Genomic DNA, 16,867 nt, shown 5'->3' on the forward strand with positions numbered 1-16,867 from the left:
AAGGAAATGGCAAACCACTGGACCTGTAGTCCTTCCCTTTGCCTTCATTGACTGGGAGAATAAACAATTTAGAGACAGTCCATATGGTTTTTTGTCTCTAATAACATTGTCTGGTATTACTAAATGTTCAGGAATCATATTCACTTTTCCCATTTCCAAGTTCAAACCACTTTCCCATATAGTCCCTTGGGATTATGCCATTATTTTCAATCTTCATCAAAATCCAACAAAGAATGATAATTCAATTCCAGATAGAAAGACCATTCCACATTCTTCTTACCATACAGTCATCTATTGTCATGGATGAAAGGACCAAATCTGTGCTTTTAATGGATGATTAAACCTTGTTGGCCAACAGAAATTCTAAGCTGTGTGTTGTGTTTTAGTTAATGTTTACATATGGGAAAAATTGGAAGGCAAAGGAAGGGATCTACTTTTTGGAGAGAGAAATCTTGCCCTAACTAACCTAGGCTGGGGTTTGGAGTCATTTTTAAGTGAAAGCAAAGTGGAGGAAAATATGTTAGATTTGTATAAAAAAGAATATGGCAAAATAATATAAAACCAAAATTACTACTAGATTGATTTCATAGATATATACATATATATACATATATATATATATGTATATATATATATATATATATATATATATATATAAGCTAGCACAACCCCAACTGAGGAAGAAAGTGCTGAATTAAAAGTAAAGCCATATCCCAGGGGAAATGAATGACCAGAGAAGCCCTATCTATGCCTAGGGAAAGGAAGAATGTACCTGATATGATTGACATTTCTATTTGCTTTGTTTGCCAGTGCCATCTGATAATGAGACAAGGTATTTTAGGAGTGTGTATGGTGAGGCATTAACAAGTGAAGGAATCAGGAAAAACCTCATCTAAGAGGTGGCACTGGACCCAAGCTTTGCAGAAAAATAGGAATTCTAAGAGGTGAAGTTGATGTTGGGGCTGGGGGGGGGGGGTAGGCTATATTCCCAGCATGGATGACAAGCAATTGTGGAGCAAAGAGCTAACAATTGAATGGTGTAAATGAGGAATAATAAGCCACTCAGTAGGCTGAAAGTAAAATGCACAATAGTAGGAAAATGTATGATAAACTTGAAAAGCTTTTGTAGAAGCAGGTTGTTAAAAGAACTTTAAATGCTAAACAAAGGAGAGGTAATAGGGAGCCACTGAAGCTTTAAAAATTTTTTTTGATTTTTGCAAGGCAATGGGGTTAAGAGACTTGACCAAAGTCACCCAGCTAGGTAATTATTAAATATCTGAGGCCACATTTGAACTCAGATCCTCCTGACTCCAGGGATGGTGCTCTATCCACTGCACCACCCTAGCTGCCCCCACTGAAGCTTTATGACCATGAGAGTGATATGATAATACCTATGCCATAGCTATATCCATCTGGTAGGTCTGTGAAGGATAGACTGAAGAGGTAAGAGACTTGAGACAAAGACACCAATCAAATGCCTTTTGCACCAGTCTAGATGAGCGATGATAAGGATCTGAATATATGGTCCCCATATGAATGGAGAAAAGAATAGATTCAAGAGAAGTTGTGGATGAAGAATTGACAAAATTTGGGAAGTGATTAGGTATAGGAGGTGAGGAAGAGTGTAGAGTTGAGGGAGACCCTGAAATTGTGAATCTAGGTGACTAGAAAAATGGTAGTCCTATTGCTAGAGAACTTCAGAAGAAGGATGAGTTTGGTGGAGAAAGACAATGAGTTTTGTTTTGGAGATTTTGAGTTTGAGATGTCTATAAGACATCCATATGAAAATGTCCTTCAATTTGAGACCAGAGGTGAGGAGAGATACTGAAGATAAATGTATAGATCTTGAAGTTATCTACACAGAGATGATAACTGTACCCATAAGAACTGATGAAATCACAGAGATAAAGGCTTAAGGGGCAGCTAAGGTGGCGCAGTGGATAAAGTACCAGCCCTGGAGTCAGGAGTACCTGGGTTCAAATCCGGTCTCAGACACTTAATAATGACCTAGCTGTGTGGCCTTGACTTAACCCCATTTGCCTTGCAAAAAACCTAAAAAAAGGGGGGGGGGAAGAAATGGGAGGTGAGTCAGAGTATATATAACTTTTTTCTTTTTTAGATCTACCATGAAAAGGAAAGATGAGAAGTTGAGAAGTCAAGTGAAGAACTGTTACTGGTTTTTTTTTTTTAGATTTTTGCAAGGCAATGGGGTTAAGTGGCTTGCCCAAGGCCACACAGCTAGGTAATTATTAAGTGTCTGAGACCGGATTTGAACCCAGGTACTCCTGACTCCAGGGCCGGTGCTTTATCCACTGCCACCTAGCTGCCGCCTTGTTACTTTTTTTTTTAAAGATGTGGGAGATTTGTTACTCCATGTAGGCAAGAGAATGAGCCTATAGATAGGGACAGACTGAAAACTAAATGGAGGAGAGTTGATTGCAAGGGAGAATCTTCCTGAGAAAATGGGATCAAGGACACAGGTAAATCAAACTGCCAAAAATGTTAGTTCCATCCAAAGCTGAATTAATAGAGGTATGGTGACTGGAATGAGGGAGACAACAATCCCACTGCAATTCTCCTTGGTCAGACCATAATTTTACTGGGACATTCTGTTGATGATGTGGAAACAAAGTGGGTGACTTTGAATGTCCAGTTCCATGGAAAGTTGTATGGGAATACAATTTCCCACTACATTTACATCACTTTTGTTTCTGAATATATCCTTCTTTATTCCCCTACCCAGCAAGCCATCTCTTGTAATACTAAAAAAAAGAAAGAAAGAAAGAAAGAAAAATTCAGTAAAACAAAACAAACCTATCAACCAAACTTGTTAATATATATGCAATATTTCAAACCTATAGTTTCCCAACTTTTCAAGGATGGGAGAAAAGTATTCATTTTCTCATCTTTTCTCTTGTGTCAAATCAGAATTACTTTTTTAAAATGGCGTTTTCTTATGCATATAAATATTGATATATAGACTATTAATTATTTGACAGTTGCCCTGGAATCAATTTAGAATTGATCATTGTCCTTTTAAATTCATTAAGAAATGAAGAAAAAGCATCTCTGAGATCAATGAATGAGAAAATGGGATTCTTTTTCTCCTATTTGCTCCTAATTTTTCAATTGGGACAACTCTATCAGAATTCTCCACAATACATATAAAGGATCAGAATTGAGCTTTCCTCTTTAGACTCACAGTCAACTTCAAGCCTGTGCCTATCCTGACTCTGGCCCCTAACACAAGGTTATAGGTCACCCCAATCGACTTGACTGGGGTGAATCCTCCTCTGACAGCATAGCGTAGCGTGATCAAGATTCTACTTTGGAGGGAAGAAGACCTGGGTTCAAGTCCTGTCTCTGACATGTACTCAGTTGTGGATAAGTCATAACCTACTGAGAGAATGTGATATGGTAGAAAATAGCATTGATTTGAAAGAAGACCTGGCTCAAGTCCTGTCTCTTCTGTCTGAAGCCCTTGGCTGTGTCCCCACCCAAGGCACTGTCCCATATAATGGCTTCAGTTCCTATGTGTAAAAGAGGATTAAGGATTTGGACTAAATAGACTCTGAAGTCCCTTGTAGTTCTAAATATATGAAACCTCTAGTGTTCAAGGTAATTTTCTAAAATCGTAAGTGACAGAAGAGCTATTGCTACACATTGAAGGAGTGAGTTTCAATATTGGGAAGTCTTTACACATAGAAAATCACAGACTGTCTTCTGATATTATTGTTTTGGACCAAAGTGAGTTCCTCTTTGATTTCTCACTTCAATACAAAGGACAGACTGTGATCACTATTCCTAGAATTTTTTTTTATCTCACACATAACATCATAAATATATATATATATATATATAACTATCCTGCTCATGGACTTCTCACCTTCTGGTCTCTTCTCCTTTATCTTCTGTTCTTTTCTCTCCTTTGCCCTGGGGTCTGAGGATCTTAAGAATGAAGATGACTGGGCTGGAGGTTTGGGAGTAGGGGTGGAGGCCCTAGACTTATGGCTGCCTGAAAAATGAGACTTAGGTCACATAGGAAACAAGATTGGAGAATGGTGTTGGGAAAATGGTAAACAAGAAATGGGGAGAGTGGGAAAGGAGTAAATAACTTTTTCTTCAGTTCCCAAACAGATCACCCAGACTTCAGACTATGTTAGAAACTGAAGACATTGGGGTATACTCTTAGACACAAGTGGATCCTTAGATCAGTTCCAGTTAACTATCACCATTCCCCCCACCCTTACTCCAATGATGCAGCAAAACTGACACTTTTAAGTTTATGCAATTTTATTTTCTCAGCAGAAAGGCATATTAGGTGGGAGTGATCCTGTCATCCTCCAAGAGGGGGCAGTGCCATGAGTGAGGAAATAGCCAACATCCATTAGAAGGCACAGCTGCTCTCCACAAAACGGCGGCACTTCATGACCCGGAGGTAGGTCTCAGCTTTGTGCAGGTCCTTCTTGAAGCAGGAGAGCAGCCCATAATTCTTGAGCAGTGCCTCATCACTGCGTAGATTGGTGTCAAATTTGTCATAGGTTGTCTTGAGGATCAGGCCACCCCTTGAACTGCCATCCTCCAACTCCTAAGAAGAGATAGGAAGAGGGGAACTTTTCCATCTTATCCCTTCATTTTCACTTCCCACTTGGACATGAAATAAAGAACATAAAAAGGAAGTAGGACCATTGGCTCAAATGAGGAAAGTAAAGAAAGAGAATAGTTTCTTTATTCGTCAAAAAAGACCTTGCATTGAGGCTCTTCTGAAAACAAAAGGAAGGGTGGCAATCCTCCTTCCCTTATCCCCTTAATTGCCTTAATTTCTCCTTCCCCTCTTCTCTCTACTCCCCATGGTTAAACTAGAAAGAAACTGCTGGGAGCAATTTAGCAGACAGGAAAGAGATTTGGCTTCTCGAGTATGAACTTCCCTTCAATTTTACCTGCATGAGAGCCTGGATCCCTTCTTCCAGGTCCCTCAGCTTCTCGTAGACCCTGTCTGAGGTACCAAAGACCAGGCTGTTGGTGAAGACCCTGCTGAGGAACTGCACTGGACTGAGCCAAGATTGGATAAGGAGAAGGGAAAAACGAAGCAATTCCACATCCTGAGAATTAAGAAGAAGGGAAGAGACAAGGGACACTGTGAGCAGGAGCATTTAAAAGAAACTCTAGAGGCAGGAAAGGGTTAATTTAATTCAAGAGCTATTTATTAAGGGCTAATTATAGAGACTAGAAATTTCACCTATAGTCTTCTTTTCTTCTGTGGTATTTTGCAAGATCAGAATAAAAATAAATTTAAAAAGTTAAGATCCTATAATATACAAAGTACTAAATTAATCTGCCCTGGGCACCTGCTCATGCCTTGGGCAGCTGTTCTAATATTCTGCACCCTCATATTTCTTGATTTGTAGTGAGGAAGCTAGAGAAACAATTCTAATTTTGAGGGTGAAGGGAAGAGAGGAAGGTAGAAGCTAATCACACTTCTCCGGGCATTGGCAGAACTCAACTTTGAGAATACCGATTCTTCAAGTTCATTTTTTATCTTACCTGGAGGGAGACAAAAGGCTGGGGGTAGGAGTGGGAGGGGTAGTTACTCACAGATCTCTGTTGGGCCTCATCCTTGCCAGTGGGAGCTGGGATGGTCTCAGAGAAACAGAAAGCTGTTTGGGTACTCTGGATGGAATGTCTCTGTGTCTCTGGAATATATGTCCGTTCCTGTGCAAATAGTCAGACAAAGATAATGAGTGGCCAAGGACTGGACTGGGGCCAGATACAATATATCTCTTCTAAGAAGCTCTCTCTGATTCCCATTTATGTTCTCTCTCCACTTTCCCCAATACTGATCACCTTTTGAATCCCCCTCAATACTTTTCTCCATGTGAATGTCCAATTGGATTTATCTGACTCTCCTCACCTCCCCATACCATCAACAAGAACCCCTGTTCACTACAATGGAGCCATCTTTGATACTTTTCTTTGACCTCCCCCTCATCCAGTTAATTACCACTAACACCAAGTCTTTTAAGTTCTTTCTGAATTTTATTTTTCAAATTTACTCTTTCTCTACATTCCAGCCATCACTGTCTTAGCTCAGGTCCTTCCTCCTGCACACTTGGGTTATTGACATAGTTCTTACCTGTCCTCTCTTACTTCCCTTCCTTCAATCATCTTCTGCAAGGAAAATGCTTACAGAACTGCGGTAGCTTCTCATTCGCTCTCATATTGAGTTAAAGTTTTATAGATCCCCTTCAAGACCACTCCACTACCATATCTTTGCTCTGCTCCAACCCCCCATTATCCAAATCCCCATCCTTCATGGACTCACAAACTCCTTGTATGTGTCAGCAACCAGCTGGTGCAGATGCTGAGCACGAAGTACAGCATTGGCAAAGAGGCTGGATAAAGGCATGGCCGGGAAGGCACCAGCCCTTTGTGGCCCCAGCAAGGTGAAAGTGATGAGGAGCAATAGAGAGAGATGGGTACCTGGAAAAAGAAAGGATGAGTTACTCTAACCCATCACTAGCTTCACTAGAGGCTGTCTTGCTCCCATAAGAACCTCCTCTTTTCTGCTAATGGTCTTTGGATGATGAACTTGGCACCCAGCCCTCATTTCTGGACTCTTAGTTTCCATTCCCCCATGATTTTCCATTCCTAACCTCCCAATTCTGCCATTTGATGGTCTAAACTCTGGCACTTAGCTTCTTAGCTCTTCTTCTAGGGATAGGACATGTTTTAAATGTTGTTAAACTTCTTAACCAAGAAAAGACTAAAAAGAAAACTTTTTATCTGTATTCAGAAGTCCTCAACCAAAGCTCTATTTGTCCCTCTTGTTTGCATCATTAATCCTATCTCTGCTTCCTGGGAAACCGCTAGAAGGCTGTCCTCAAGGGTTTTCCTCTGATCAGTCTTACCTGGTCCCTGGTTCAGGTTTCCCTTCTTTCTCTCCACCCATTTGGGAACAAGTTAAGATTGTTGTCTTTGGGTGAAGAAAGAAGATGGGGACTTACTGTTTTCTTTCTCCAAAAAGATTAGAAAGGGGTAAAAGGGATGGAACTGAAACAGGTGGAATGGAAGATAAAAATAAGGAAAGATTTCTGACAGAGAAGGTATAAAAACTATTGGTCCAAGAGGGAAGAAAGGGGGCAGGGGAATGGGTTGAAGGTCTTTGAGATAATTGGGTAGAGTACCTGGAGCCATCTCTGCTGGACTAGCTGGTCACAGGATCCTGGTCGATGTAGGTGGCTGAGTCCAAGGGCTCTGGAACTGCTCCCCTCCAGCACCTCCTTATACCCTAGTCCCCCTCATTTCCCCACCTTCTTTCCATTATTAATTGCTCGATACCACTGATGGCTGAACTGATGGATAATTTAAAGATAGAAATAAATCCTCCTACTCAGATTCTGAATGTTTCATAGCTCCTTCATCCCATTCTGGGGTGTCATTCTCCCCCCATCTGTACCCAACCTTTAGAGCCTCCTCACCTGCTTTCCCCCTCCCCACCCCCCTTCACATATGAACATTGAGTCTGTGTTTGCCCCACCTGCCTTAGCCTGAGGACTCTGTGTTCTCTCTGCATCAGAGTATTTGGACGAATGCAAAGAAAATACCTAGTCAGGGAAGCAGATATAAGGGATTCAGGGCTAAAGGAATTGGGGGGGGGAGTGAATGGAAAGGGGCAGCCCCTATAGATAAATTCTCAGTATTTATCTGGAAAAGAAATGGGTGGTGTTTAGTAGGTAACATGAAGAAAACATTCCATCTTTGTCTTTTTTTTTTTTTGGTGGTGGGCAGTAGCAGTGGTCTATAGTTTCCAGTGCTCTGATGTCATAGCCTGGCAGATTAGACTCCCAATTTAGCCCCAAATCTCTACTATATGGAGAAAAAGTTGGAATAATTCTTTATTAGAAGTACTTCTGAATACTTTTTAATCTGCACTCTACTCTCCCCTTCCAGTCCAAAAAATGAGATTATATTGACCATCAGTCATCTTAGGGTTGTTTAGGGAAGTAAGACCAGGTTCTCTTCTGCTCTCTGCCCCCTATAACTTCCCTAAACAAACCCTAATGCCTCCCTTGAGCTTTGGGGCTACTGGATGTGGTATTGATGTTGACCACTGGAGAGCACCACTTCAAACGACCTTTTTTTTTGGTCCATATGTTCTCTATGGGCTCTAAGGACTCTTGGTTTGGAAGCCTGGGTCTAACTATGGATCTTTAAGATTGAGAACTCAGGGGTGGGGGGAGATAAATCATCCTCTTTACTCTAGAAGGAAAGAAAGAAGACAGCACTTTTGTGCTCAGGGGCAAGATTTCTAGTGATGTCTCGGGCCTAAACCCAACTATGGGATGGTGGGGAGAGCTGTTATGGAGGAGAGGTCTATTTTTCTCTATGAAACCAGTGAAACAAGAATCTTCCTTACACCCTCCTTCTAGATCTCGTTTTATGAAGAAGAAATCAGATTTATATGAAAATAAAGAGAAAGACACAGAATCACTGAATGTCAGAGCTGGAAGGAACCATTGTTTCCCCTATTTTTGTAGATAAGAAAGCACAGAAGAGCAACTCAGTAGAAGGAGGATATAAAGAGAGGCAAGGACAATCTTATATGCCTTATGTTAGTGTAGGGGATATTTTCTTACTATATAGGATAACTCTTTTGTGAGTGTACTGGGGAGGAATATTGGAGGAAATTATGGTGACAGGAGAAAATAAAAGCCCATATAATATTTTGTTGGAAACAATCTGATTTCATTGGTTTAGTGAACTTCTTCACTCTATCAATGCAGATCAAATCAATTGTTCATTTATTTCATTTGGGTCTGACTCTTCATTACCTCATCTGGGGCTTTCTTGGCAAAGACACTAGAATGATTTGCCATTCTCTTTTCCAGCTCACTTTACAGATAGGGAAACTGAGGCAAATAGGATTACATAACTTGACCAGAGTCACACAACTAGTCACACAACAAGTGTCTAAGGTCGGATTTGAACTCAGGCCTTTCTGATTCTGGTCCAGGCATTCTATTCACTCTACCACCTTAGCTGTTGATCAAATCAGCACTTGCTCAGCAATTTTTGGTGTTAAAAGAGTTAATTCACACAATTGATATGTGTCAGAGTCAGGACTTAAAACTTGATGATGATGGTGATAAAGATGATTCTGTAATTTTACCATTTACATAGCACTTTAAGGTTTTCAAAGCACTTTACAGATATTATTTCATTTAAACCTCACAATAGCTAGGTGGAATAAAGTCTATATAGGTTACCCCCACTTTTCAAATAAGAAAATTGAGGCTCAGAAATTAAATGATCTGTCCAACATCATATAATAAATCTCAGAGTGAGATCTGAACCAAGGTCTCACCTGACTACAAGATTAGCACATGGCTACCTGATTTTTTGTTGAGCTTCAGATATTCTAGCTTGTGTCCCAGGGAACAAAAAGATCCATCATCCATAAATCCACTGTCAATGGGAAGCCAAGAGGGAGCAATGAAACAAACTGGTTCTTTGAAAACTATGAATACCTGGTGGGGCAGGGTTCCTTCCCAAAGTTCCCTGGAATATAGTCTTTCAATGAGTCTTGAATAGTATGAGGGGAAATGAGTTTTCCTTAGAAACCCTCCTGAGGGTTCTTTTGAACTCCAAGTAAAGGAACCAGTGAAGAAGGGGTAGTGGTAGTGCTCCTATGCCCCACAGCTTCCTGTGCCTCAGACTCCACTTCTGACAATACCATTTGGTGAAGGATAGAGAGAACTTAACAGGGTACCAATCACAAAAGGGGTTTTTGGTTCAGACTGGGACCTGGGGAGACTATTGGTCTGTATTTTTGGGTGAGAGTATAGAATTGGGATTTTTGGGGAAATCTTGGGTTTTCCTAGGGGGGTGTCTTTGAACTTATCTGCTTTAAAACTACAGATAGAGCATATAGACTCTTTTCCTTTCCCCTAATTATCTTTGGAAATAGATCTAACAGGGATATTGCTTGGTGGGGGAGAATCTAAGAAAAAAATAAATTTACATGACAAAATATATTTAAAAGGAATAGTTTTGCAGTTACATATACAATCATCTATTTTATTATCCTTCTATTTATAAAAATGTTTTTTATTTCATTAAAAATAAAATTTAAAATTAAAAAAACTATATACACAGGAATATTTTGAATAGATTTGAGAGTTCATCTTCCTACTTTCAACTGTTAATGGTTGGGGTGGGATTGTATTGAGCCACTCACCCTTATGACCCATGTGTGGGGAAACAGCCAATCAAAGTTTTTAAGAATATTGGAATTGATAGCCAAAGTCAGATCCATAGTCTGTCAAATCTAAGTTTCTGGCTTTAGGTGTAAAGATTCTGGTTATCCTCTCTGATGTCTACCTGAGAACATCCTGTTTCTCTAGACATTATCCCATCATCCATTAATTTCTTTAAGTTGTTTATGTTTTCATTCTTGACCACTTTGGAGGGGAATGTCCCTAATGCATAGGGCTGGATTCTCTTTCATTGTCTCCAAGCTTACCTTTTACAAACCCTAAGGTTTTAATATGATCAGATTGAGTGAACAAATTCTTTCATGGCTTCATAGATTTCAGTCATGACCTCAGAGGTTATTGAGTCCATACACACCATTCCTTCCTCTCATTTTACAGATGAGGAAACTAAGTCCCATGGATGTTGGCATTTGCTTAAGTTCACACAAGTAGTAAGGATGAGAGATGAGATTTGAATTCAGATGTTAGACACACACACCCCCTTCCTCAATTCCCTCCTCCCCCAACAGTCGTTCCCCAATTGATGGGTTTTTCCTTACTTCCCAATTCCTCACCATCATGAAAAAGAGCTCCTTCAAACATTTTTGAATATAAGGGTATTTTTTCTTTTTCTTTGCTCTCTTTGGAATACAGTTCAGTTTATTGTGTGTTGTCTTTCCCATTAGATTGAAAACTCCTTGAAGATAAGAATTATCTTTCTCCTTTATTACTTGTAACCCCATGCTTAACACAATGATTGGCAACGAGGAGTCATTTTATTGAATTTATTGAATTGAAATGTTTGTTGAATTGAATTGAAAAAAAACTTAGCAATTAAAGAAGAGGGCTAAAGGGCAAGGAGCATCTTCTAGGGCGAGAAAACAGCTGGGGCATGGTAGAGAAATGAGTAGAGATAGGAGTTGATAGGAGAGGTCATAATTGGGTTTTGGGGGGAGGTCTTTTTGGTTCACACCTGTAATTTCACCCACAAATAGAACTCCAAATTTCCTATAGTTTAGAGTCTTAGAGAATTAATTTGTTCAGGATCTATGGCTAGTGTATGTTGGAGTTAGGAATAGAACCCAAATCTTCTAGACTACCTACTGAAAAGCATTTAGTAGGAACTAAATGGAAATGTTTCCATAATGCTAACAGAAAACTATTAATACAAGGATTAGGTTGAGTTGAATCAGACTTAAAGTCCTATTCTGAGATCTTGCATTGTGGGGTAACCCGGCACAAACTGGCTCTTGGCATTTGATGTCCTAACCCCCTTCCATTGAAATTCATGACATAAAGGGCAAAATGAAGTGGTTCTCCTTGCTCAGATTGCTGGGGCAGCTGAGATCTCATGATCAGGTCTTAACACCTCCTGTCCTAAGAACATAAAAGACTGTTTTATGGATCTCTAGTTTGGGAAATACATTGTCCTTTGCACTCAGGTTACAGCTCCCAGGTGGCAGGTTTGCTTCTCTGTTATTTTATTATTTTATTTTATTTTATTTTATTTTATTTTATTTTATTTTATTATTTTATTTTATTTTTAGGTTTTTGCAAGGCAATGGGGTTAAGTGGATTGCCCAAGACCACACAGCTAGGTAATTATTAAGTGTCTGAGGTTGGATTTGAACTCAGGTACTCCTGACTCCAGGGCTGGTGCTCTGTCCACTGCACTACCTAGCTGCTCCACTTCTCTGTTATTTTGAATTAAAAATCTTTATTCCTCTACTCGTGGCTTTGATTTATTTCAGGATTTGACTGTGTTTAAAGGTGTATAAAGAAGCAATTCTTTTTTTAAAATTTATTTAAGGCAATGGGGTTAAAAGTGACTTGCCCAAGGTCACACAGGTAGGCAATTATTAAGTGTCTGAGGTTGGATTTGAACTCAGGTCCTCTTGACTCCTGTGTTGATGTTCTATCCCCTGTGCCACCTAGCTGCCCCCAAAAGCAATTCTTTGAAGTAATCAATGCATTTTTATATCCATATTACCAATGAGAAACCTAAAGCCCAGAAAGGTAAATTAATTCGTGAATGGTCATACAGTTAGCTGTGGGTAAAGCCAACTTGGACTTTGCCCCAGAAATTAGATTTAGAAGAGCACAGTTTCTTTGCTAGCCCTATAGCCCTAAGTTTCTTGGTCCTCTTGACCCACCCATTGTTGTTTAGTTGAACCCTGGGGTTAGGAAATAACTGCTACTGCTCTATTTCCTACCATCTCTATTTCCCACCAATGTGACCCATTAATCTGTCACCTCATTGCTTCCTACCCAGGAATTGGTTTTTGGTAAGCATTGGCTATGATGTAGTGGCATAAGCTGGTTTCTGTGAGGAGTGGGGATAGAACAGCCATCCACTAGCTCACTTGCACTGGACCTCAAAGAGATTGTAAGAGAAAACTCCCTGTGGCAAAAATGAAAGTCAAGGTTGATTACTAGACAGGCATGCAAAAGTCATGGACCAGGTGCACCTAGCCCTTGGGTGCCAGGGGTGGGGTCCTAAGGCCTTTCTGCACTGAAGGTGAACTCACCCCTAGTCCATCTCTTTCTTCCCTGGGCAACCTGCTCTCTTCCTTAAGTTTATCACTTCTCAACTTCCCCCTCCCCTATATTCCATTTTATACTTGTCCTGGGCATCAGAATTCCTATTTACGACTCTGACTCTAGGACATGATCCCAAGTCTTTGACTTGTAGCATAATCCTAGATACTGAATTACTAGTTAGTAGTGACTTCCAAAGTTCTTTCTAGTTTAACAGCTACCTCAGAGTCTGTCAGCCTTTAAATTCATTTGCAATGTTTTCCCTAAATTAATTTCCTTACACTTTTCTCCACCAAGGCTTGTCCAAACACTTTCTTCCCACTATCTTGAACTTCTATCAGATCTTAGAATTAGTGCTAGATAAAACCTGAAAGATCATCTGAGCCAGCTCATTTTGATAGATAAGGAAACTGAGGTCCAAAGAAGTTAAATAGCTATCCCTAATATCATAATCTAGCCTTAGAATCAGGATTTGAACATAAATCTTCCTGATGCCGGGTCAGTGCTCTCTAAATCATATCACATTGACTCTCATTGCAAGCTACTTGGTTCAGGGTCATACACAGTTGGAGATTTTTCTGGGCAGAGTTTTTTTCCTGCTTGAGGTCCAGGGAACAGTCTGTGTTCATGGAGCATTCTGTCTGTATAAAGAGTTTAGGGAAGTGGCTAGGTGGAGCAGTGGATGAAGCACCGGCCCTGGAGTCAGGAGTACCTGGGTTCAAATTCGGTCTCAGACACTTCATAATTACCTAGCTGTGTGGCCTTGGGAAAGCCACTTAACCCCATTTGCCTTGCAAAGACCTAAAAAACAAAACAAAAAAAACATTATTTCATAGGATACAGGGCCATGACCTACCGCAGTAATAATGACAAGCATTTGCAAAATTTCTCCAGTGAAAGTAATTGTAGTTTATACACCAATTGGTTGCTCAGGATCAAGTAGAGAAATTGTATTAAGAACTTGATAGAACCCTCCAAATTAAATATACCATTCTGATAAAGATAGAAAGAGATGAGGATGAGGATAAATGTTTAGGAATGCATGGTTCAGGAAAAAAAAGAAAGAGAGGCCATAGGTTTTTAGGTTGCATTAGAATTCTCATTCCTTTATTTCATATATCTTTCCTATGAGAAAAGAATTGGTACATGTTGGATATGGTAAATTCCAAATAACATTACAAAATATGAAATAGATTATTTTGTAATAGCTGGGAAAAAACTTGTTATTGAATTGAATGTTATTCCTGAATCGCTGTCTGTATAATCAGACCATTGACTTGTTAGACCTAAAATTAGTTAGTGAAAAAGCAAGAAAAAATAATAATGAGGAAAAGATGATGCATGATTGAATTCATATGAACTATTTTAAAAAGTATAATCAAAAATGGGAAACTGACAACAGAAATTATATTGATACATTATAATTTTATGCAGAAAGTTAACCAATATGATTGATTACCATACCAAGAAAACCAAAAGAACCAAGAGAATATGTTAATCAACAAAGATCTGAATTAACTTGCCAGACAAGGGATGAAGAAGCCAAAATCACTTCCAATTTAGAATATGAACTTGTTTAGAAGACTTACAGTGAAGGATATCTAGACTACTCTGAACAGTATCATCTCATAAAGAAGAGACAAGTAAGACATTTGACTTGGCAATGTCATCACAAGGGCATTTAAGGATAAACATGGAAGACAGTAAATAGAAGAAAAAATGGAAAATATTTATAAAAATTGTTAATCAAACTCCTCCACTCTCCAACACCCCCCCCCCAAGATAATTGAAATTGGAGGCAGATAGGCAGATAGGTCACATAGTGGATAGAGCACTGGCCCCGTAGTCAGGAGGACCTGAGTTTAAATGTGGACTCAGACACTTAATAATTACCTAGCTGTGTGGCCTTGGGCAAGCCACTTAACCCCATTGCCTTGCAAAATCTAAAAAAAAAAGTTTAGAAAGAACTGAAGTCTGTGACCTTGGTAATGGATTTACAAAGATGAATAAGATATGTCCTGTCGGCACCCTCATGGAACTTCCAATCTATTTGGAAAAAAAAAAAGAGGAGAAATCATCCCAGTGCATTCTGATTTCAGTGAACCACAAGTTAATCAATTTTAGGAAACAGGAAGCAAGTAGCAGTGTATTATAATTGAAAACATTCTAAATTGGAAAAGTGGAGTTCTAGTTCTGGCTATTAACTAGTTATGTGACCTTGGACAAATCACTTCCTCTCACTCTGTCTCAATATCCTTCTCTGTAAAATGAGGAATCTGCATTAAATCCTAAAGACTTTTCCATCTCTAGAATTCTATGGATTAGAAATCCATGGAAGAAATGCTGATGGACTTTGGGAAAACAAACACTTCATTGTTGATATCACCATAAATTAGTTCAGTTATTCTGGGGAGCAGTCTGGTAGTGTATAAGAGAGCTACTAAGTAGTTCGTAATCTTTTATCTGGCATTTCATAGATCCTACACTAAGATCTGGATTTAGTCTAAGATGATGAATTTTGTCCTTCATTCTTGAAAAAGACTATGACATCTGGGTAAGTGATGCCATCCATGCAGGTGAATTGGATTTGAGTGACGGATGTTATGCTAAGTCACTAACCTCACTTTCTCCTCCAGAACCATCTGGGTCCAGAGGCCAGATATGAACCAGGACAACTGGAGATGGCCCAGGATGTGAGAGTTAATGACTTGCCCAAGGTCACAATTAGTAAGTGGCAAGTTACTGAGGTTAGATTTGAACTCTGGTCCTCTTGACTTCAAGGCCAGTGCTCTATTCATTGCACCATCAAAAGGATAAAGGAGGCAAATGATTTGGCTAAGAGCATATAACTAGTTGAGGTAAAGATGAACTAGTCAATGGTAGAGATAATGAAGAGTTCAAATCTGGCCTTTGATACTTACTAACTTGGTGATCTTGGGCAAATCACTTTAACCTCTGTGGGCCTCAGTTTCCTCATCTGTAAAATGATGGAGTTGGACTTGATGATCTTCTAGAATGAAGGATTAACACCACCATTGATAACACTACTTTGGGTCCTTCTGTCTAGCTTTGAGAGAGAAGAGGTCAACCCTACTTCAGGTTGCTGAAGGACAAGAATCTGGGAAGACATGAGAGAGCCAGTAGTCTCCATAATGTCTTCCTTCAGTCTTCTTCTTCAACAACTTGAAGTGGGCTTGGAATTCTCTCTTTAAAAACCAGAAGCCAGAAGTGCTTAAAGAAATTGAGAATTTGAAGTCTTGGAGAATCTGGAACTCTCCTCTCCCCAATTCTTCTGCCTCTCTTTGCTCTCCACTAATGAGGAGAGATTTTCATACCACTGAACTCTGAGACTAGAATTGAATTTGAGATTTATAGCTTCTTTATTCCCTGGAATTACTTAAGTCCCTAATTTAATGAATGATTTAAAAAAGTTATTCATTAAGTCTTTATCATGTTTTGGCCAGAAACCCTGAGGATCTTCCCCTTCCAGATTGGTTTTTTTTTTGACTAGGTTAAAGAGGACATTCTTTGCCTCTTTCTTACTTAGCCTTAATCACTGATTAAGTCAAAATAAAATCCTATAATAGTTTAAAAAGGCCAAGTTCTTCTATTGTATCCAGGGCCATCTTCAGTCATCCTAATCCATAGCTGATCACTGAACAGATGACTCCATAGGAAAAAGTGAGACTGGGGACTTTGCATAGCTCTCCCTTCCTTAATTCAATTCACTGGAGTGCTTGACATCACATCCCTAATGTCATAGTCTTTTCTGAGAAGGAAGGACAAACAACACAGCAACAATTATGTGCCAAGTAGGCAAATGATGATGATGTTTGTCTTTTGTCTTTGAAGAAGACCATGACATCAGGGAGATGGTGCCATGACAAGCACATGAATTGGATTTGAGTGAGGGAAGATTGTACTAAGTCACCAGCCTCACTTTCTCCTTCAGAGCCATCTGGGTCCAGTGGCCAAATATGAATCGGGACAACTGGAGATGTCTTTGGATGCCAAGCAATTAGAGTTAAGTGATTTATCCAAGGTCACATAGGTAGTAAGTGTCTGAGACTGGGTTT

At 39.5% G+C, this 16,867-nt stretch overlaps 1 protein-coding gene across 1 annotated transcript; it reads right to left on the reverse strand.

Moving 5' to 3' along the window:
- Positions 1–4,387: 4,387 nt before the first annotated feature.
- Positions 4,388–6,406, reverse strand: LOC141511404 (somatotropin). The gene is made up of 4 exons (XM_074220610.1): positions 6,323–6,406; positions 5,596–5,712; positions 4,941–5,102; positions 4,388–4,588 (listed from the first exon to the last, which is right to left on the reverse strand). Exons 1-4 carry the CDS (start codon positions 6,404–6,406, stop codon positions 4,388–4,390), a joined length of 564 nt encoding a protein of 187 aa, XP_074076711.1.
- Positions 6,407–16,867: the final 10,461 nt, after the last annotated feature.

Source organism: Macrotis lagotis, chromosome 2 (assembly GCF_037893015.1).
Source record: "Macrotis lagotis isolate mMagLag1 chromosome 2, bilby.v1.9.chrom.fasta, whole genome shotgun sequence".
Classification (NCBI taxonomy): domain Eukaryota; kingdom Metazoa; phylum Chordata; class Mammalia; order Peramelemorphia; family Peramelidae; genus Macrotis; species Macrotis lagotis.